Source organism: Trachypithecus francoisi, unplaced genomic scaffold, assembly GCF_009764315.1.
Source record: "Trachypithecus francoisi isolate TF-2019V2 unplaced genomic scaffold, Tfra_2.0 Lachesis_group8, whole genome shotgun sequence".
Classification (NCBI taxonomy): domain Eukaryota; kingdom Metazoa; phylum Chordata; class Mammalia; order Primates; family Cercopithecidae; genus Trachypithecus; species Trachypithecus francoisi.
The window spans coordinates 65234125-65257123 of record NW_022681473.1 but is presented as its reverse complement, the minus strand read 5'-3'; the positions used below and the strand labels follow the sequence as shown (position 1 = coordinate 65257123).

The 22999-nt window shown below is 38.0% G+C and overlaps 1 protein-coding gene across 1 annotated transcript in view; it reads left to right on the top strand.

Moving 5' to 3' along the window:
- Positions 1-224: 224 nt before the first annotated feature.
- Positions 225-22999, top strand: part of PGM2L1 (phosphoglucomutase 2 like 1) — a 61962-nt gene continuing 39187 nt past the window's right edge. Inside the window, exon 1 of the mRNA XM_033203771.1 lies at positions 225-928. Coding sequence (XP_033059662.1) covers positions 818-928 — 111 coding nt within the window. The 5' untranslated portion in view covers positions 225-817. The remainder of the gene's footprint in view (positions 929-22999) is intronic.

The window sequence follows — 22999 nt, the reverse complement described above, 5'->3', positions numbered from 1 at the left end:
AATGCCAGGGCCACATACCGCAGCATAACTAATAGGGATAGGGCATCTATAGGGAACTACCTCGAAGTAGAAAGGGAGGTAACGGAGGGCGCGGAGCTGCTGGGAGTAGTAGTCTCGGCGGCGGTCTCCACTGAGCTCAAAGGAAAGAACTACAACTCCCGTGAGGCAGTGCGCGGACAGCTCGCACAGCCCCTCCTCCCACAACCGGCGCGTGCCCCCGAAACTGGGGGTCTGCGCGCGCGCTGGGGATCTGCAGGGCAAGCGCGAAGGCAGCTTCCTAGTAGTAGCCGTGAGAGCAGATCGAGGAAGGGAGACCCGTGGCAAATTAAAAAATAAAAATAACCGTACACTATTGCCTCATCACCCGGACGGGCTGTAAACCCATGCTACAACGGAGTGGTGGGGAGCGCGCTCCCGGACTCCAGCCTAGAGCTTCGCGGACTTAAAGCAGCAGAGGCGGGAAGGGGCGGGGCTTAAGGCGCGGGGCAGGGCCGTAGGCGGTGCGGGCGGCGGCTGCGGCGGCGGCGGCGGGGCCAGGACCCAGACAACTGGGACTGTTGTTCTCTCGCGGCGCGGTCGCCTCAGTCACTTCGCCCAAAGACCCCGACCTGGTCCGCTGGGGAGCAGGCGGCCATAAACCCCTCTCTCCCGGTTCCCTGACGCCGCAGCAGGAGCTGTTACAAACACCCTGCGATTGGTCTCCAATGCCCTTCAGTGAGGTGGGGACGCCCGGACCCTGGTGAGCGAACCCCAGGCCACCGCCCACCCCAACTCAGTGTCTTCGCCGGCCCCCGGCCCGTACACCTGTCTGGTCGCCATGGCTGAAAACACAGAGGGGGATCTGAACTCCAACCTGCTCCACGCCCCCTACCACACCGGGGACCCTCAGCTGGACACGGCCATCGGGCAGTGGCTCCGCTGGGATAAGGTGGGTACCTGGTCAGCCCGGCATCCGCCGTCGCCTCCCCCACATAGTCTGCTCTTTCCTATGCCCACCCAGCGCCCCACGGGCTGCAGAGGAAATGGCTCGGGACACCGGGCGGGGGGCAGCGGAGCAGGGTGTTGCCACCCACCTATGCGTGGGGTTCCTCCTTCGGTCCGCCAGAGCCGAACATCTGCATCGCTTTCTTCTGCGGTGCTCTCAATTGTAACCTCCCTTCCTCTTCTTTACCCTCTTTCCCTTCAAGTGCTGTTTCCCTCTTTCTTCCAAAAAAAAAAAAAAAAAAAATCATTGTAAGTTATACCCTAAACAACGATTTCCTTTCCCTTTTTCTCCCTTGACTTCCTTCTCCACAAACCTGAAAGTGGTTTCTGGCACCCTTACTGGGCGTTTCTAACCGCTCTCTGCTTTAGTTCTGGTCTGGTGTGTTTCCTCCTGTCGCTAGGTAGTCGCTGGTCTTCTATCACTCCTTGGTATTTTCTAGTATCACCTTTTGCTCTTGGGAAAGGCAAGGCGCTTACCTCTTCTTTCTCCTGCTGGCAGCTATTTTCTGGAATTAATCTGTTCAAGGAATCGTGTTTTCCAGGTTTCATATGGTACTCTTAATACAGGATTGTTTTTGCCTTAACCCTTACTTCTCTACCAACACCTCCCCACCCACCCTCCGCCCCCACCTCCAAATTGTTGCGGTAATTAAACCTTGTGCGGGCATTTGGGATGGATTTGTGACCATCAGAATTAAAATGCAGCTATCTTACTTGTAAAAGAGGTCCCTGGTGGCTCAAACAAAGGAAGATAATCCAAGCTTTTGCTTTGTCAAGTGCATAAAATACCTTTGTTGAAGTAGAGAAGGCAGCACATTTAAAATGGAATTAATGACACTGAATTAAGGAATTTGTATGGTATTATGTGACATCATGTTGTACAAATGAATTTCCTTAAGGCTTCTCTTTCTGAAAGTTTTGTTTTTACTTTGTTCATTCATTCATTCAGCAAAAAAATATTGAATGCCGAGTGTGTGTTTTAGGTCTTGTTAGACCCAGGAAATACTTGTGAGGAAAACAGAAAGGGTTCCTGCCCTCAATAAGCCTCAGTTAGCAGATGAGGAAGACCAACAAATAAGCAGTTACAATGAGGTATTTGGTGTTAATGGTCATATGTATATTGGACGAATAATTCTTTCTCTACAGTCTAATGCTTCTCAAACCTTAATGTGCTTACAGGTCACCTGGGAATCTTGAAATAACAGATTCTGATTCAGGAGGCGTGGGGTGGGGCCTCGGATTCTGCCTAAGAATGAATTTCCAGGTGATACTAATGCTGCTGGTCTGTGGACCACACTTGGGGTAGCAAAACTTTTTGTTCTCTTTAGGTGCCAGTTTTAACTATACTTTTCCTAATGAGTCTCCTGATTGATTTTTTTTTTTTTTAAACAGGGTCTCTCTGTGTTGTCCAGGCTGGAGTGCAGTAGCACAATTGTAGCTCACTGCACCCACTGCAGCCTTGAACTCCTGAGCTCAAGTGATCTTTTTACCTTAGCCTGCTGAGTAACTGGGACTATAGGCACATGCCACCATGCCCAGCTCAAGGGGTTCTCCCACCTCAGCCTCCCAAAGTGTTGGGATTATAGGTGTGAACCACCTCACCCAGCCCCTGAAAAAGAATGGAGAGAGGTTGGGCACAGTGGCTCACGCTTGTAATGCTAGCACTCTGGGAGGCCAAGGCAGGCAGATCATCTGAGGTCAGGAGTTCAAGACCAGCCTGACCAACATAGTGAAACCCTGTCTCTACTAAAAATACAAAAAAAAAAAAAAAAAAAAAAAATTACCCAGGCGAAGTGGCACATGCCTGTAGTCCCAGCTACTCGAAGGCTGAGGCCAGAGAATCACTTGAACCCGGCAAGCGGAGGTTGCAGTGAGCTGAGATCGTTCCACTGTACTCTAGCCTGGGTGACAGAGTGAGACTCCATCTCAAGAATAAATAAAGCAAAACAACATAAAATAAAAATAATGAAGATAAAAATTCATCAAAAGTGGAAGATAAATTCTTAATTTGTATTTAAAGTGCCTCTGAACATAAGGCATTGGCTGAAACCTGTGAGAGACAGAAAGATGAAATAGATATGGATCATATCGTTAAAGAACATAGAAGGGAAGGAAAAGCATAAATAATAGGGGCAAGTAATAAGCATCCTTAACAGAGGAATCGATTTGGTAATTTGTTAATAAATATAATAAATTTCTTCATTGATCCTTTCTGAATAGGAGAGAATATATTTGATGGAGAAATCATACCTACTGTAGATTGATACTATAGAGAAGCTAGACTATGTCTCAGGGCACTGAAATTTAGAGTGCAGAAATGTAAAGATCAGACTCATAGCATTTCTTACATTATACATTGATGACATGGGTAGTCTTTTAACATAGAGAAACTGAGTTTAACACCTGATGAATACCTATTTAATTAAAACAGGAACCAGCTGCCACCAATTATTCATGACTCAGATGAGGCATATAATCAGTTATAAATTGATTCGAGGTCAATTTGTTACTTGCGTTGGTCACTAAAATTACTAATCTTAGTCTCGGTTGGTGTATTTGAAAAGTCTTTATGAAAAAAATGTTATTTGTGCTTGAACTTTCAGAATTAGTTAAAATTAGACTTGCTAACGTAAGGAGAACTATGACAAGCATAGAGAGAAATTTAATGTGTATATTAAGAACTTTTATTTCTGCTGTTGCTCAGGGTACATAGAACATTTTGGAAGGGTATGTAAAGACCAGGTCATAGAAGGGCTTTAGTATGTTTTGAAGGGCTTAAATACACACAGGTGTGCGTGTAAATATTAAAAAGAAAACAATGCAACAAGATGGGCTGTTTATTGGGGCAGTTTGGGGTACTCCACGTAGTTTCTATGGGGTGGCTTTCTGTTGGTAAATTTACAAGTCCAGAATGTGACCTTCCAGTTCCTGAGCCTTCAGCCTAATTTGTTAGCCTACCTTGTCTCAGGATGGACTCACTGTGCTCAATGTCACAGAAACTGATGTCTAAATTCAGAATGTTTTATTAATGTATGGTACAGATGTAATAGCTAAGTAGATTTGTTTCTATTCAGGGCATTTTCTAGATGCACCATAGGAGAAGTCAAAAGAAGATTTTTAGTGGTCATGAAATCAAATCACAGGGAGTCAGATATATGACACAAACATTTAACAGCATCAACCTGTAATAAGTAAATGCACACATCTCCACAATGGGACTGTCTTACCACTAGAACCCAAAAAGTCCTAGATCAAAGCATTTCTCTTCCAGGCAGTGAACAGATGACTCTTCTACAGTGCTCTCTCCTTCTATGCTCTAGGGCTAAGTCACTCACCTCCTTCCTAGTTCTTTTTTTCAGTACTTTCATACATTCTGTCAAATTATAGACAAGTTGTGCTGGCCCAGAAGCCAGGTTCTCTCAATATAATATGTCCTGTTCTTTATGCATTGTTAGTTTTCTTTTTAAAAGCAGTCCTATATGTAAGATGTTAGGCACTGGCAAAATGGATGGATCAGTGGCTGGATGGGGAATAGAGCTGGGACATAGGGCAGAGCTGCTCAGCCTGCTATAGCAGCTGCCACAAAGGTGTTGAACTTCCTATATATCGACAATGATGTGGAGGCAGGAATTGGCCATGGCATTTTAAGAAATAGCAAGTAGAGCACTCTGGTCTCAGAATGGAGGTCTGTGTTGAGAAAGAGTATCATGTAAAGTTCAAGGTAGCATAGGCTTATAAAAAGCCTGAAAATGGCAATAAAATACTTCAATCTAGGCCAGTGATTCAAACATTAGTCTAATGGTAGAAGTTTTTTTCAGTGTCACTCGCGTGATTTTCTGTGCCTCCTAACGTAGCCCAGGTAGAAAAGGTGATGAGTGAATTTCCTTTTAAATCATCCTTATGTGATGGGAAATACACCCATGACATTCCTCGACAAAGGTGGTCTACTCCAGGGTCATTGTGTGGAGACCCAAAGAAATTGTGGACATTATCCAGTTACGGAGCTTAGATGGGCGCTTGGATCTGCCACCTAGTTCAATCCAATTTTTATAATACTAGTTTATATAACATTTTTTGTTCACATTTTTCTAATACTGAATTTGGCATTTAATCAATGAAGAGTGCAGAACATATACATATGGCTTTATTACGTTTGGGAAATGCTAGTCCTTATTCCTTGAATTTATTTCTGTAGTGTTTCAACTTTGGTAAAATGCTCTAAGTCTCGTTTGCTATTCATAGCAACAGTGTGTTAGGCAGGTAGTAGTTAACCCCATTTTTACAAGTAAAGAAACTTAAGCTCATAAAAGAAAAGTGACTTGCTCAAGGAGATATGGCTTTTAAGTGGTAAAATTAGGACTCAAAGCTAGGTCATCTGACTTTTACTGTATTCTTATCACTGGTAGACTCCATAAAGCAAATGTATAATACATGTTAGTGACAACATAAGCTAAGTTTCAAGGCCCTCATTAAAACCATCTTATTGGCTTTTATAAAGCTGGAGTAGGATGTAATATTATGCAGAATAAATTGCCATGGATTTTTTTTTTTTTAGAGCTGAACAGTTGCTTTGGTCTCCTTGGCAACAGTGTTCTCCTTCTGTCCAAGAAATTTAGTATATATAAATGAACATTTGAATTTTTCTTTTTAGAATTCAAATTCATTTTTTCTTTTTACTTCCAAATTTCCTACATTTTCTCCTGTTTTCATCATTTTATTTGCAATTTATTTTTTTTGAAGAAATACATGCTTATGATTTTAAAAAATAGTACAGAAGTGAAAACAATGATCCTTACTGCCTCTTGTTTTCCTCAGTTTGGTCCTTATAAGTCATTTTAAGTTTCTTTTTAGTTATTTTTGTGGTTACCATGAAAAGACCAAGTAATAGACTAGAACCACTATTTCTTGATGTATTTTAAAGTTTTAGATATTATCTGTCAGATATATCCCTGTGCTATGAAAAATGGGAATTCGCTCACTATTCTCTATGTCTCCTGAATTTTGATAGTTATGCTATTAGCATTAGTCATTTCGAAAGTTTAAACAATATAATTAATGCTAGCAAAGTTTGCAGGACAGTAAGTGCAACTAACAAACAGAGCTTCCAACTGGCCATTCTGTTTAAGGGGAGACTGGCAGAAAACATACTCTATACATGAAAACAGAGAAAACCCATACCAGCTTATATAAGGTACCTAGCATAGTCAAATACACAGAAACAGAAAACAGAATGTTGGGTACCAGCGGCTAAAAATCTATTGATGTTAAAGCTAACTAACGATCAAACCATAAAAAGGAAATAAGCTGCATGCAAAATAAGTAAAGCAATGGATACAGGAAAAAAACTGAGTTAAGTCAGGGAACACAAGAACTTAATTTTTTTTATTAAATAAGACAATTATTCCATCAAATAAGGAAATATGCTATGAAAAAGGAACAGGAAACAATAATGAGCTCTTGGAAATTAAGAAAAAAACATTGACACACCACCCCGCCAAATGCAATAGAAAATATAGAAGTTAAAGTTAAGGAAACATAGCAAAGGAAATAGGAAATATGAGGAAGTTGACATGGAGTAACTTCCCCAGAAGTCCAATGTAAAGAAATCCTAGATGATAACAGTGTACTGATCCACACTGGGGTTCCAGGAATATGTCTTAAAAAAGAATTCAGCATCTATGCCATAAATAGTAAAAAGCTGGAAGATGTTAGTAATATGGTGAAGATGGCGTGTTATTTCTGGTCAACAACATTAGAAAAAAAAAGAAGAAAAGAAAAAGCAGTTACCCAAGGAAGGGAAGGAGGGAGGGAGGAGGCAGACAGGAAGAAAGTAGGAAGGGAGGGAGGGAAGGAAAGAATGAAGGACCCGAATAAGCAAGGAAAGACAAAGCTGAGTAAGTTAAGTTGTGGTCTAAAAATGAAGCCAACTAAAATGGTGCATCATTTTGAACAACTAATTGATGGATCTTAAGGAAAGAAAAACAGATCTCCAGAGCTTTTTCATCATGCTAAACTGAATTTCTGTACCCATTAAATAACTCCCCATTTCTTCATCCCCTAAGCCTCTAGCAGCCACCATTTTGCTTTCTGTTTCTATGAATTTGACTACTCTACGTACCTCATGTAAGTGGCATCATACGGTATTTGTCTTTCTATGACTAGCTTATTTCACTTAGCATAATGCCTTCATGGTTCATCCATGTTGAAGATGAGATTTCATTTTGATTATAGAACAAAATGTACATGTTATCAAGTTATTTTGGGTTTGAGCTTATTGCGCTTTGTTTCATGCTACTTTTTTGTCGGTGGAAATTGCATCTACTCCTCAGTACCCACTGACCCCTTCCTCCAGTTCTTTTTACATTGTAGGTTTAGTCCTTTTGTTCCTTTACTATCACTGTAATAAGTTCTCAGGGAGGGAAGACAAGTGTTTAAGTCTTTCATCTTGAACCAAAAGTCTTTATACTTTTATTTCTTCAAATTAAAAATGTACTTGAAACTGAAAACAGCTAAGATGCCCTTCAATAGGTGAATGAATAAGCAAACTGTTGCATATCAAATATTATTCAGTGATTAAAACAAATCAGCTGTCAAGCCACGAAAAGAGATGAGCTATCAAGCTGTGAAAAGATGGAGAAACCTCAAATGTAGATTGCTTACTGAAAGAAGATGGTGTGGAAAAACTACATAATGTAGTAACTTTTCCGTAGATATATTTGAGAAGGAGTGATTCATATTTGAAAGCCCTTCATGTCTCACCTGACAGTTTTCAAAATAGGTAGACTAGCTACTTCTGTTTGTTATTTGGGGGACTTCTTTGCCCTGTTTTTTTGGTTTTTTGGTTTTTTTTCTTTCATAAAATCTGTTTGTTTAGTTCCTTCAAGTTTTCTACAAGGCCATTAGAAAACCTATTTGGATATGTCTTTGATCTAAAATTATTTTCCTGGCTGGGCGCAGTGGCTTACGCCTGTAATCCTAGCACTTTGGGAGGCTGAGGCAGGCAGATCACCTGAGGTCAGGAGTTCGAGACCAGCCTGGCCAACATGGTGAAACCCCATCTCTGTTAAAAATACAAAAAATAAGCCAGGCGTGGTGGCACTTGCCTGTAATCCCAGCTACCTAGGAGGCTGAGGCAGGAGAATTACTGGAACCCGGGAGGCAGAGGCTGCAGTGCGCTGAGATTGCGCCACTGCATTCCAGCCTGAGTGACAGAGCGAGACTCCATCTCAAAAAAAAAAAATTTTTTTTTAAAAGTATTATTCCTATCTGTTCCTCTCCTCTTATTTAAAAAAATCAGAAAGAATGTGGAGAATCTAATAAAAAGGAATTTGTCATCATTTGATTATTCCAGGCTTTACTTGTGAGACGCAGTGAATTAACAAAAGAATATACATCTTATTATATTTCATTAGCTCAGGGTTTTTGTTTTGTATTGTTTTGTAGAGAAACAGGGTCTCACCCTGTCACCTAGGCTAGAGTGCAGTGTGATCATAGCTCACTGCAGCTTCCTGGGCTCAAGTGATCCTTCTACCTCAGTTTCCCAAGTGGCTGGGACTACAGGCACAAGCCACCACACCTGGTTACATTAGCTTGTATTTCAATGATAATCCCTGGATAATCTAAATCAGATTTCTTTCATCCTTCCTTTTGAAGAGACAGCACGATTGGTTTGTTTCGTGGAGAAACCTATCTTTACCTAATTTATGTCTATTTTGTTTTTTAGAAATATTTCCCTCAAAATAAAAAGTTGATTAGTAATTTAGTGCAGATTTTACTGAAGGAGTATTGTTTTCATTAGTCAACTGCGATCTGCATTACTACTAATTAATACTGAGGCTGCTGCCCTCTAGTGTCGGGAGTTAATGGAGAAAATGATCTATGCTGGTGAGGAATAGGCAGGAAGGCAGTGAGATAGTGTTGCCAATCCTCATGGGATCTTTTACACCAAATCATTTAATGAGCAGTGTATCTTGCCAAACAAAACAATGGAAATGGCCATATTTAATGCCTTAAAGAGTATGAAGACTATAATATGCTAAATGAAAAATACCATATATCTCTGATTCAAAGACATTTTAATGTCTACCTTGTTAGAAAACCTCTTTAATGTAAGTAGTGGTTTTATGTTGTGTTTCTGCTTCAGGATTTTTTCACATCATTTCTCTCTGAAATATTTCATTATTTATATAAGTAAAAATGAGGAAAAAACCTAAGTGTCCATGAATAAAGAAATGGTAACATAAACTGGAACACTCTGGAGTGAAAAGAATAGCATGGTTCTATATGTATTAAAAGGACCTCCAAGATATATAGACATAAAGAGAGATATAGATACATAGGTATGTAAGTTTATATTTTTTTAAATTTTATTTTATCGTAGTAAGAACACTTAACATGAGATGTACCCTCTTAACAGATTTTCCAGTATTCAATACAGTATGGTTAACTGTAGGTACAGTGCTGCACAGCATATCTCTAGAATGTATTCATCTGGCTTAACTGCAACTTTATGCCCCTTGCATAGCAGCTCTCTATTCCTCCTTCCCTCCCAGCAGCTGGCAACCACCATTCCACTCTTTGATTCCATGAATTTGACTATTTTATATACCTCATATAAGTGAAATCATGCAGTATTTGCCCCCTGTGCAAGATATATGTGAAATAAGCAAGTTATAGAACAACATGTACAATATGATGCCATATATATAAAAAAAGAGTTAAAGCAAAACTGTATTTTACAGGTATGTAGATGTGTAGTAAAGGTCTGGAAGAATGTATTACAAACCGTAAGCAGCACCTCTAAAGATAGGGTCTGGGAATGAGAGTAATGGTCAACGATGTCTGTAGCTTTATCTGTGTTATTAGTATTTTTTTAAATAAGAGAAATCTGTTAATATAATTCGTAATAATTAAAGTAAAATTTAAAATATAAACAAAAATTAAGTGGTCAACTGTCTGACATTGGCTTTTAAGGGCAATAGGAGTTCAAAGTCAGGAAGATTTTTTATAAGAGGGAGAATTTGAGCTGGGACTTGAAGGGTAAGTAGGATACGAATAGATAACAGATATGGGGGCAGAAAATTTAAAGTGGACACAGTAGAATAATAAAATGGAAAATAACACTGATCAAGGAAATGAAACTGAGCAGGAAGCATGCAGAAACCATAAAGAGATTTCTTAAGTATAGCGTGTGTATTGTGCTACTATGGTGAGTAAGTACAGGTGAAGGAAAACTAGATTTTATGAGTGATCATGTACCAGAAATGGTACTTACTAGATGCTTTCATGTAGAAAGTCTCTTAATTCTCCCAGATTGTTTGAGGTAGTTATTTCCATTTTTTCAAGCCTATACACAAACCCAGGCTCAGAGAAGTATAGAGAGAGGGGGCTATTTGAATCCAAGAAGGTTTCAAACTCCTCTGCCCTTTGGGATCTGACTCCAACCTTACTAATTTTTACATTTGATGTAATGAGAATTGAACTCTATTGCTGATTCTTGGCTGATTTATCTGGCTGCAGCATGTAATTAGGATGAGATGGAATGGAGTGGTGGAGGGAATCCTAGAAACTCTCATAGAAATGTAGATATAAAAGTTTTACATAAGGATGTTTGCTTTGTAAGAAAATCAGGAAAAAAAAGCCATGAGACTTACTAGCAAATTGATCTCTATCTTCTTTTTAAAAAGACAGAAAATGATAGCTCCCATTCTGTTAAATCATATATTTTGCTAACTTTGAATCACATCTTTTAAAAGAAAGATATTAGAATTTAAATTCCCATGTCCACCTCTCTGATTCCATTCTCCTCCCTTCTTCCTTTCCTCAAAGTAACCAAAGCATATCTAGGAATACTAGGGTTTTGTTTGATTTTCTTGTTCAGTTAAAATATAAATTTTTTTTTCACTTAAATGAAGATAACTGTGGGAGGCTGGGTGTGGTGGCTCATGCCTGTAATCCCAGCATTTTGGGAGGCCAGGGCAGGAGGATCGCTTGAGCCCCGGAGTTTGAGACCAGCCTGGGCAAAGTAGGGAGACCTCGTTTCTACAAAAAGTAAGTAAAATTAGCTGGGCATGATGGCATGTGCCTATAGTTCCAGCTACTTGGGAGGCTTAGGTGGGAGGCTTGCTTGAGCCGGAGAGGTTGAGGCTGCAGTGAGCTGTGATGGCACCACTGCACTCCAGCCTGGGTGACAGATTGGGACCCTGCCTCAAAAAAAAAATTTTTTTTTTTTTTTTTTTTTTTTTTACAGATATTGCCAAATTGCATTACAGAGAATGTGCACCAATGTATTCTTCTACCAACAATATATAAAAGTGCCTGCTTTCTCAAATTCTTGACTCCACAATGCAGTATCAAATATTTGTCTTTGTCATTGTGAAAAATAAAAACCATATTTTATTTTAGCTTTAATTTCCATTTTTCTTATAAGTGAAGTTGTATATTTTCATATACTTAAAAGATACCTGTATTTCCTTTTCTATGAACTGTTTTCATTTCTTTTGCTAGCTTTTCTATCAAGTTATTAATCTTTTCTCCTGTTTTAATGCTAAAGAAATAAGCCTTTGATTGATTTATCGTGTATCACAAATGTTTTTTCTCAGTTTGTCTTTTGAATTTATATATGTAATTTTTATCATATAGAGCATAATTATAATTTTATTGACAGCATAGTTTTTCACTTGGTAAATATATCATATTTAACCATTTCCTTTTTGGTGGATGTCTTATTCTGATTTTTATTTTGAATAATGCTGAGAGCATCATTTTGCATACAACTTTTTCCCTTAGATTATTTCCATAACATGTAAAGATGACATATACATATAGAGATATTTAACTTCTGAGAAATGCAGTCAGACCATAATTGTAGCCGAATTTCAGAAGAATATGAAAATTGGGCTTTATTGAAAAAGAAAAAGCATATTATTGTTTCCTTTCTTGGTCGTTTCATGCTGATGGGCAGGGTTCTCCTGTTGGTAGTATTTTCGCCATTTCAAAATATGCATGAAACATCAAGCTATGAATCTTTTATCTGGTATACGGGTATACGTTAAATTAAGCACAAAACTATGGAATCTCAGTTGACAGAAACCTAGATATTATCTTATTTAAACTCCTACTCAGAATAAAAGCATGTTCTGTAGTATCCCAAATAGGTAACTTCCATGTGAGAACATTTCTGGTATAGTGGAGTCTTGTCTTACTTAGGAGTTAGATTCCAAAGTCAATAAATAATGAAAATGGTATAAAATTTTAAAATCACCCTTGTAAACCCTTAAATTGTCCAAGAACTACAAGATACATGATTTCAAGTATCTATCCTTATATAGTAATATATAAGAATATGTTAACATATGTAGTAATGTGCCATATATAATAGAGCACATGCACAAAATACAATTTTAATATTTAGGAGGCAGGGCTAAATACATATAGTGGAGTACATGTAAGTTAAGCATAATAAAGCCATACTATATAGTGCAGTGTTGTATGGTAGAAAGACTTCTACTTCTAGAAATGACAGATGAGGTAATTTGGACAATCTTCCTCCAACAACTGGAAAAAATAGATAAAATATAGATTTAAAAATCTGTTTGAAGGTGTTATTTAATGTTAGTCAAGAGTTTCCAGTTCAAGATTTGGAAGAAGAAGGAAATTCCAGGCCACAGTCTAGAAGAAGACAGAAATTCAGAGAGCTGAGTTTAGTATTTAGGGCCACTTTTGCCCAGGGCACATTTACTGATCAGGATAGGCAGCTAAGAAGATTGGCAGTCTTTTTGTTGGTCTTGCTAGTATAGAGGGACAAAAATTGGAATCTAGGCCGTATCGGGGGTAGAGACCCTGAGAACACTCTTACTTTAGAAGTCCAAAGGGCTGCCCTGTGAATACTGGTGAACTCAAAGTAAACACTCCTTGTACAGACTATATTCCAGTTTTGAGTCATTTGGATGGCTTGGAAATTGGATTAAAGTGAACTTAGATTGCTAGTGCTTTCAGATGCCTAAGAAAAGCAGGCCGGGCGCGGTGGCTCAAGCCTGTAATCCCAGCACTTTGGGAGGCCGAGACGGGCGGATCACGAGGTCGGGAGATCGAGACCATCCTGGCGAACACGATGAAACCCCGTCTCTACTAAAAAAATACAAAAAACTAGCCGGGCGACGTCGCGGGCGCCTGTAGTCCCAGCTACTCGGGAGGCTGAGGTAGGAGAATGGCATGAACCCGGGAGGCGGAGCTTGCAGTGAGCCGAGATCGCACCACTGCACTCCAGCACTCCAGCCTGGGCGACAGAGCGAGACTCTGTCTCAAAAAAAAAAAGAAAAAAAAAGAAATTCTGAAACTGAAGAAATACAATAACCAAAATTAAGAATTCAATGAACAAATTTAACAACACTTTAGAGAGGAATCAGAGAGAGAATTAGCAAACTACAAGATAGGTCAGTGAAAAATATTCAGAACAAAGCATGGAATGACAAAAGCATTGGGGGGAAGTGGGGGAATAAAAGAGAGGCTATGAGACATAAGATGATACAGGAAAAGGTCTAACATGCTATTCATTGGAATCTCTTAAGGAGAGGAAAGAGATAGTTGCTATGAAATTTCCTAAAGTGATGAATGACATTAATCCACAGGTTAAGAGTTTGGTGTTCCAAAGGAATATAAATCATTCTGTTACAAATATATATGCACACATATGTTCATTGCAGCACTATTCACAATAACAAAGACATGGGATCAATCCAAATGCCCATCAGTGATAGACTGGATAAAGAAAATGTAATATATATATCTCTCCATAGAATACTATGTATACATAAAAAGGATTGAGAGCATGTTCTTTGTAAGGACATGGATGGAGCTGGAAGCCATTATCCTCAGCAAACTAACACAGGAACAGAAAACGGAACACCGCATGTTCTCACTTACAAGTGAGAGCTGAAAAATGAGAACACATGGACACGGGGAGGGGAACAACACACACTGGGGCCTGTCGGGGAGGCGTGGGGAGGGAGAGCATCAGGATAAATAGCTAATGCATGTAGGACTTAATACCTAGGTGATGGGTTGATAGGTGCAGCAAACCACCATGACACACATTTACCTATGTAACCTGCACATGTATCTGGAATATAAAATAAAGTAAAATTTTAAATAAGAGTTTGGGGTTAATTTGTGTTCTGTAAACTTTTCTCCTTGATTACATAAGTAATCCTTCCCTATGAGGATATAAGGAACAATCACATTTTTTTAGTTTTATTTTTCTACGCATTTATGTATATTTTACAAATTTGGAATTGTATTACACATATGGTTTATATACCTACCCCCCTAATATATCTAAGTATTTTTGCATATTAAAATTCTATTGTGATTTTTTAATACGTTATTTTAATGTATTATTACATCAGCCTTTTTATTTAACCAGTTTCTTTTTTTTTTTTTTTTTTTTTTTGAGACGGAGTCTTGCTCTGTTGCCCAGGCTGGAGTGCAGTGGCCGGATCTCAGCTCACTGCAAGCTCCGCCTCCCGGGTTCACGCCATTCTCCTGCCTCAGCCTCCCGAGTAGCTGGGACGACAGGCGCCCGCCATCTCGCCCGGCTAGTTTTTTTGTATTTTTTAGTAGAGACGGGGTTTCACTGTGTTAGCCAGGATGGTCTCGATCTCCTGACCTCGTGATCCGCCCATCTCGGCCTCCCAAAGTGCTGGGATTATAGGCTTGAGCCACCGCGCCCGGCCACCAGTTTTCTATTAACATGTGGTTTGCTTACTTTTATTATTATTATTAATATTACTTTAGTGAATATCCTTATGACTAAATCATAACGTGCATCCATGATTATTTCCTCGGGATAAATTTCTAGAAGTAGAATTGCTAAAACAAAGACTATTTAATATTTAAGCTACTTAAAACATTGGCACATTGTCATCTGAGATGTTGTATCGATTTATAGTCCCTCTAGCAGATTGTATTTTTTTAAAGATGGCTGCAACTATATGTCCCATTCCACATGTTCTTACTGTGTGACTTTGGTACTCCTTAATTGAATGGTGGGATCTGTGTTCCCTCTGCTGGAACCTGGGTGGATCTTTGTAGCTGCCTAAAGAAATATAGTACAAAGCAGGTGCGGTGGCTCATGCCTGTAATCTCAGCACTTTGGGAAGTTGAAGTGGGAGTATTGCCTGAAGCTAGGAGTTCAAGCCCAGCCTGGGCAACATGGCAAGACCCCATCTCTTTAAAAAATTAAAAAGCCAGGCATAGTGGTGTATGCCTGTAGTCTCAGCTTCTTGGGAGGCTAAGGTAGGAAGATTGCTTGAGACTGGGAGGTAGAGGCTGCAGTGAGACATGTTTTTCTCCACAGTACTCCAGCCTACATGACAGAGTGAGACTCTGCCTCAAAAAAATAAAAATAACAATAATAAATACAGTGCAGTGGAAATTAACATGCCTTTCAGAGCTAGGCCATAAAAGGTAATATGACTTCCACTTGGCTTGCTTGCTTATGGGACACTTGCCTTTGGAACCCAACATTGCAAGGAAACCAAGGCCACAAGGAGTGGCCTCTGTAGGTGTGCCATTTGGTGGCCTCCACTAGGCCCCAGCCTACAGTCAGCATCACTGCCAGATAGACAGGCCTACAGCAGTACACAGACAGGCCATCCTGGCTGTGCCCTTTCTGAATTCCTAACCCATAGAAACTCTGAAAGATAAATTAATGATTATTGATTGAAACCATTAAGTTTAAAGTGGTTTTTTACTAAGCCATAGCAATAAATATACTCTCATTCCGCAGCACTGGGCTTATTCATTTTAAAAACTCTTAATCAATTTTTAGGTGAAAAAACGGTATCTTGTTTTAATTTTCATTTCCTTGGTTACTAGAGTTAATTTTCATTCCCCAGCACTGGGCTTACTCATTTTAAAAATTCTTAGTAAGTTTTTAGGTGAAAAACGGTATCTTGTTTTAATTTTCATTTCCTAGGTTACTACTGGGGGCCGGGGAGGGGAGGGGAAGCAATGGTTAGTGTGCTGGGTATAGATATTATTTCAAACTCAGTAAGGCTAATACTGAACTCCATTATCTCTCTACTCCCAACTTGTTCCTCACCCTCCTTGCTCCACAATCCAACTCCTACTAATCTTTCACTTTTCAGTTCAAGTATTACTTCCACTGGGTGCAGTGGCTGACACCTGTAATTCTAGCACTTTGGGGAGGCCAAGACAGGAGGATCACTTGAGTCCAGGAGGTCCAGGCTGCAGTGAGCTGATATGTCACCACTGTACTCCAGCCTGAGCAACAGAACGCACTCTGTCTCAAAAAAAAAAAAAAAAAAAGACGAAAACACAAACAAACAAAAAACCCTACAAATATGCCAAAGTTTCAGTGAGCTGATATGTCACCACTATACTCCAGCCTGAGCAACAGAACAAGACTCTGTCTCAAAAAAAAAAAAAAAAAAAAAAAGAGAAAAACACAAACAAACAAAAAACCCTACAAATATGCCAAGGTTTCAGTGGCTTACACAGTGTAAGTTTATTTCTTGCTGATGTTACAGCCCAGTGCTGGTCCATGAGGTAGGAGGTAAAGTAGGGGGATTTTGTTCCATGAAATCATTTATTCCATCTTGTTGCTACATACTCCTGTAGGTCCTTAGAATCCTCTCTGTTTAATGGGTAAATGGGGAAAGAGGAGTGGTGGGGGAGTAGGTCTGCGGCTAGGCATGGAAGTGGTGCACATCTCTTTCATATCCAGTGACTATAACTCTGTCACATGGTCTCATTTAGCTCCAAGGGAGGCTGGCCATGGTGCCCAGGGAAAAGAGTAGAACATGATTCTTGTTTTTTACAGGTGAGGATACTGGAGTGAAATTACCTGTTCAGGGTCATAAAGCTAGTAATAGATGTTACTGGAGCCCTTGAACTTAGTACACTTAGTGACTTCCATGATCACTTACTGACAAAACCTATAGAGTTTGAAAAGTTAATCTCAAAAATCATCACATATGCTTGGAATCTGAAGTCTAAGGAAAGGTGAAGTGACTTGTTCAGGATGATTTAGCTAAGCAATTGCTGACTCAAGATCAGGGCCAAACCTTCTAGAATTATTACTTCAGTGATCTTTCTCTCCTACAGTGGTCTACTGAGCACATTAGCCAATAATTGGATTCTTTGTTGGTCAAGAAAAGTATGATGTGTCACAATATTTGTAGAAAGACAATAAACATTTGAAATATTTTATGTTGACTACCTTATGTGAGAAATATTTTTTACTTAAAGCTTAACAGAGACAAGTTTGACTATGTAATTGAACAGTAAAATTGAGCTCATTGTATGTGCTCTGTTAAAATTATAGTTTTTTTAAACAAAGATAGTTTTTTTTGAAACAAAATAATTAACTTTTTTTAATCTTTCACACTAATTTGGTATATCTAATATTCTTAAATGATAATATTATATTTCAAGGATTATTTTCTACTTTGGGGGTACTTAGTACTTCATTTTGTGGATATGATTTTTGTGTTTATTAAGCAATTATTCAAATAAATCTCATTTTATATGATGAGTATATTTTATATTCAAGTTTTTTGTCTAAGCCAAATTTATGTTAATTTCTACCAATTTTTTTAAGATAGGGAAATTAAATTTAGAATTACACAAAAATTATTTAAATAGGAAAGAATGATTAGTTTAGCATGAATATAGTTTGGACTTAATAAGGAAACATCTGATTTAGAAAACCTGTTCTGCTCCAAGACTCTAGACTTGGATCTTCAAATTGGCTTACCCTCAGAAGTAAATGTCAGCTGTGTTTACCTTTCAGATTTTCAGATTGCACTTTCCTATTTTAACTTCTGGTTAGAAATAAACTTTAAAATTTGTTTGTCTTTCATTCATGATGGGGGGCAAAATAATAAATAGATAAACAAAATAAAAATGTTTTTCTCTGTAGTTATATAAAACTGGTATTTATTATTTAGACATAAGTCTCTGTCATTAACATTTAAAAATGTTATGTACAATTTTGCAACTTTAGATATATTTGAGTTATTAAGAGTCAATTTTGTATGTTGGCTCCCCTTTAGATGTATAACAATATTAGAATTTGTGATTTTTTTTTTTTAGACAGAGTTTCACTCTTGTTATCCAGGCTGGAGTGCAAATGGCATGATCTCGGCTCACTGTAACCTCCGCCTCCCAGGTTCAAGTGATTCTCCTGCTTCACCCTCCTGAGTAGCTGGGATTATAGGTGCCCACCACCATGCCTGGCTAATTTTTTGTATTTTTAGTAGAGGCAAGGTTTCACCATGTTGGCCAGGCTGGTCTCAAACTCCTGACCTCAGGTGATCCATCCACCTCAGCCTCCCAAAGTGCTAGGATTACAAGCATAAGCCACCGTGCCCAGACTGAATTTGGGATTTTAAATATATATTATGTTCTTTTAGGTCTGTTCCAATCTTCTAAACAATGCGATTCATGTTTTTGAGTGTATTTAAGCTGTTAGGTTTTGTACTAGAATACTAATAGAGTAGATTCAAATTGTGTTAGAATTATTAAAATAGTAGGTTTATCAGATAAATAGGAAAAAAGATTTACAGGTAAACTCTTCCATATGGTTTGGCTGTTTTGTCCCCTGTAAATCTCATGTTGAAATGTGACCTCCAGTGTTGGAGGTGGGTCCTGGTGGGAGGCGTTTGGGTCATGGGGGTGGTTCCCTCATGAATAGCTTGGTTCTCTGCTGGTGATAATAAGGAGTTGTCACGCTGTTAGTTCACATGAGAGGTGATTGTTGAAGAGCCTGGCAGCTCTCTTTTGTTCCCTCATTCATCATGTGATAAGCTGGCTATTCTTCGCTTCTGTTATGACTAAAAGCTTCCTGGGCCTCACCAGAAGTGGAGCAGATGCTGGTGCTATGCTTGTACAGCCTGCAGAACTGTGAGCCAAATAAATCTTATTTCTTTATGAATTACCCAGCCTCAAGTATTCCTTTATACCAATGCAGACAAGCTAACACACTTCTCATTGGCAAACTTGATTACATTTTTTACACTCTTTTATACACATTTATATTTATTATACATAAATAATATAGAAGTCCCTAGTTATGAACAGAATAGGTTCAGAAAACTTGGGCAAGTTCAAAATAATCCTTCGTAAGTGAATGTTAGTACTTTCATTGGTCGGCAGGCAGAGTTGATGTGAATTTTGGTCTGGTGTGTAACCTTCTTCACATCTGTGAAAGTTTGTAAGAAGTTAATTTTTTTAAGTGATTTTAGAAAAATCAATTCTTTCATGTTTTCTATGAATTTGGGCCTTATGGTTCTACAATATGGAAAAAAGAAAACTCCACAAATATTATGTAAGAAGATACTTTCTTTTCTTCATTTCAGCCATGTAAAGTTGAAGCAAACCATAGGATTAGAACCTAAAGGAAAATTTTTGGTATACAGGTAAAATTCGAAAATAATGCATGGCTTTTTTCTGTATTCTGCACCTTACTGACTTCATACTAAACAATTAGCTTTATTACCGATGAAGTACAGAGAAATGCTAGTAGTCACTAAAATCTTTTCGATTTTCTGCAGGATTACTTTTTTGGAGTACTAAAATTGTTAGGATTCTAAGATATGCTAGTTAAAAGCAAATTTATTTCAGATTGAATGCATTTACTTTCTAAATAATTAATTTTCATTTTATATAATAGGTCAGTGTGTATTTTTTTTTTTTTTAATTGAGACGGAGTCTTACTCTGTTGCCCAGGCTGGAGTGCAGTGGCGCGATCTCGGCTCACTAAATTGCCTCCCTGGTTCAAGTGATTCTCCTGCCTCAGTCTCCCAAGTAGCTGGGACTACAGGCACACGCTACCATGCCCAGCTAATTTTTGTATTTTTAGTAGAGAGAAGGTTTTGCCATGTTGGCCAGACTGGTCTTGAACTCCTGACCTCAGGTGATCTGCCCGCCTAGACCTCCCAAAGTGCTGAGATTACAGACGTGACCCAACGTGCCCAGCCTGGTGTGTATGTTTCTTGAAAGCAGGTCAGTCAAATAGCTTTCCTACTGTCTTCCTCCTCTTTTTTTTTTCTTGACTAGGCTTCTACCCCCAAGTAATCAATGAATTGTAAATAAGAGAGCACATTTAGAAAGCAAACAATAATTTGCATTTGAGAGAACACCAATATATGTTTTATAGATTCAGATCTTATCAGTAGCTTTCTGTGAATGGGAAAAGGAGAGCAATTTGTGAGGTAAAAAATCATTCACATCACACACAAGTAGAGGTTTTTCTGAGCCATCATGAATACCTAACTAGTTTTTAACCATAAAAAAGTAATATATACATAAAATATCCAAACAGCATCATGGCTCTCCAATAAAAATAAGTCACTTTTCTACTTGAAACCCCATGCCTAATATCCCCTTCAGAGGTAATCACTATTTTTAGTCTCTTATTTTTGCATGGAATACTTCTAGATGATGTATAAATATACACATACCTCTTTTTATATAAATGAAAACACTGTATATACTCTTCTGCTCTCCTTTTCATTTATTATACCTGAGTTCAACATGAAAATTTCATTTAAAAATAATTAGTTGGCTGGGCGCAGTGGCTCATGCCTATAATCCCACACTTTCAGAGGCTGAGGCGGGCGGATCACGAAGTCAGGAGATGGAGACCATCCTGGCTAACACAGTGAAACCTCGTCTCTACTAAAAACACAAAAAATTAGCCGGGCGTGGTGGCGGGCACCTGTAGTCCAAGCTTCTTGGGAGGCTGAGGCAGGAGAATGGCGTGAACCCGGGAGGCAGCGGAGCTTGCAGTGAGCCAAGATCGTGCCACTGCACTCCAGCCTGGGCGACAGAGCGAGACTCCGTCTCAAATAATAATAATAGTAATAATAAATTTATAATTCTTTAGAATCTTCATATATTATAGTTTATAAAATCGTAGTGATATAATGACTTTAGAAAAAAATACAAATGTAAGTTCATCTGAATGGAGAATATGTGATAATTATGGCTGTGTAGATAGCTTTTTAGGTTATATTTTTAAAAGTTTATAACATCAACATCTATGTCTCACTGTTAAACAGTGGAGAAATCTGAATGTAAAGTAGATTTCAAATGCCTGTTGTCATAATTATTTAGCTCTTTTTGCCATAAAAGTGTATTTGTTATGTCTAGTATATCATGATTCTTTATTCATTTTCATTTTTCTCTAACTTACAAGCTTTTCAACAACCAGGAATTAGGTTAGTACTGCTTGTGAAGTCTATAATTGGGAATGGAATTTTTAGGCCCTACTCTAGTAGCTGTACAGTTAAACATTAGGAAGTATACTCAGTAACCAACAGCATTTATGTCTGGTGGATCATTTATATATATGTGTGTGTGTGTATACATATGTATATACACATACATATATGTATATGTGTATATACACATATACTCATTAGATATATACATACACTATACATACTACATATATACACATATATACCTACTGTATATATGCACACATATATACTATATACACATATATATGATATATACATATATATACACACTATACCTGTAATAAAAAGGAACATCATTTTGCTTTGTAACTGGAATTAAATTGTTATCAGAAGCATTATTAACACCCCAACACAATTATTTTGTTTGTAGAGAGATGGCATAGGCTTTAGAGCCAGACCAGCTTAGGTTCCCAAACTGTCTAAATTTCCAGTGCCAGCTCAGTGATACTAGGCTCCCTCCCTAAATCTTAGTTTCCTCCTCTATACAATGGTAATATAATAATAATACTACCCATATAGGTGCTGCAGTGAACCTTCTTATATGAATAAATGTTATTGTTCATGTGAAGGTATTTTTGTGGACAGAAATCTATGGGCCAAAAGGCATGTGCAATTTAAAATTTGATACTTGCTGTAAAACCACTGTAAAAAGACTATCCCAATTTACATTCCTACTAGCAGGGTATTACAGTGCTATGTACCCTCTAAACGTGAAGAGTCTATTCAATTTTTGCCATTCTTATGCTCATCTTTAAATGTTAGCCCTCTTCAAGTCTCTTTGACCTATGAAATCTAGTGGTATCTTAGAAATGATAGTATCCCAGATATTGTTATACATATTTTTCCCTTAAGAGCTATTCATATTTTTATGTAGGTTATTTGTTAGTGTGTGCCATTTATGAAACAGAAGCTCCTTGAGACTGGATTTTATATATATATACACACATATATATTTATGTATATATAAAACTAATAGATGTTAAAGCATATATATTTATATGCATATATATATATTTATATTCATATATTTATATATATAAAACTAATAGATGTTAAAGCATATATATATGTGTCTCGGCCTCCCAAAGTGCTGGGATTACAGGCATGAGCCACTGCGCCCAGCCGAAACTTGATATTCTTTTGTGAAGCACCATTTTCAGTGACAGGTATTCTTGAGATTTATGAAAATAAGTTAAAGTACATGACAATGAAATACAGAATCCCACATATAGATGTTGGCATGCCCTGCCTCACAAACCATGTTTGGAATGAATTTGTATTCTCATTCTTAATTAAGTTCACACTTAACACATAAAATATTTTTATGGTCAACTTGTGCCATAGATAAATTGAATCGTTTTCTGTGATTTTTAAGCAGTAGAAAGGAATATCTGTTCATTTTGAATTGCAGAGGTCTAGGTAGGAAACTGGTAGGCATGTTTTGATGGTATTTATCCAGTAGTGTCTCTATTTCTCTTAAAACTTAATGTATTAGCCAAGCCTGTAATCCCAGCTACTCAAGAGGCTGAGGCTAGATCACTTGAGCCCAGGAGTTTGAGGTTACAGTGAACTATGATTGAAATCTAACATAGACTCTAACTTAATTGATGTCATTTTTTACTAAGAGGTTTATTTTGGATTCAAAGCTCTTAAATATCAAATTTTTTAAAAAAAGAACATTCTTTAATATGCTATACAAATGCTATAAAATTTAGAGATATGTA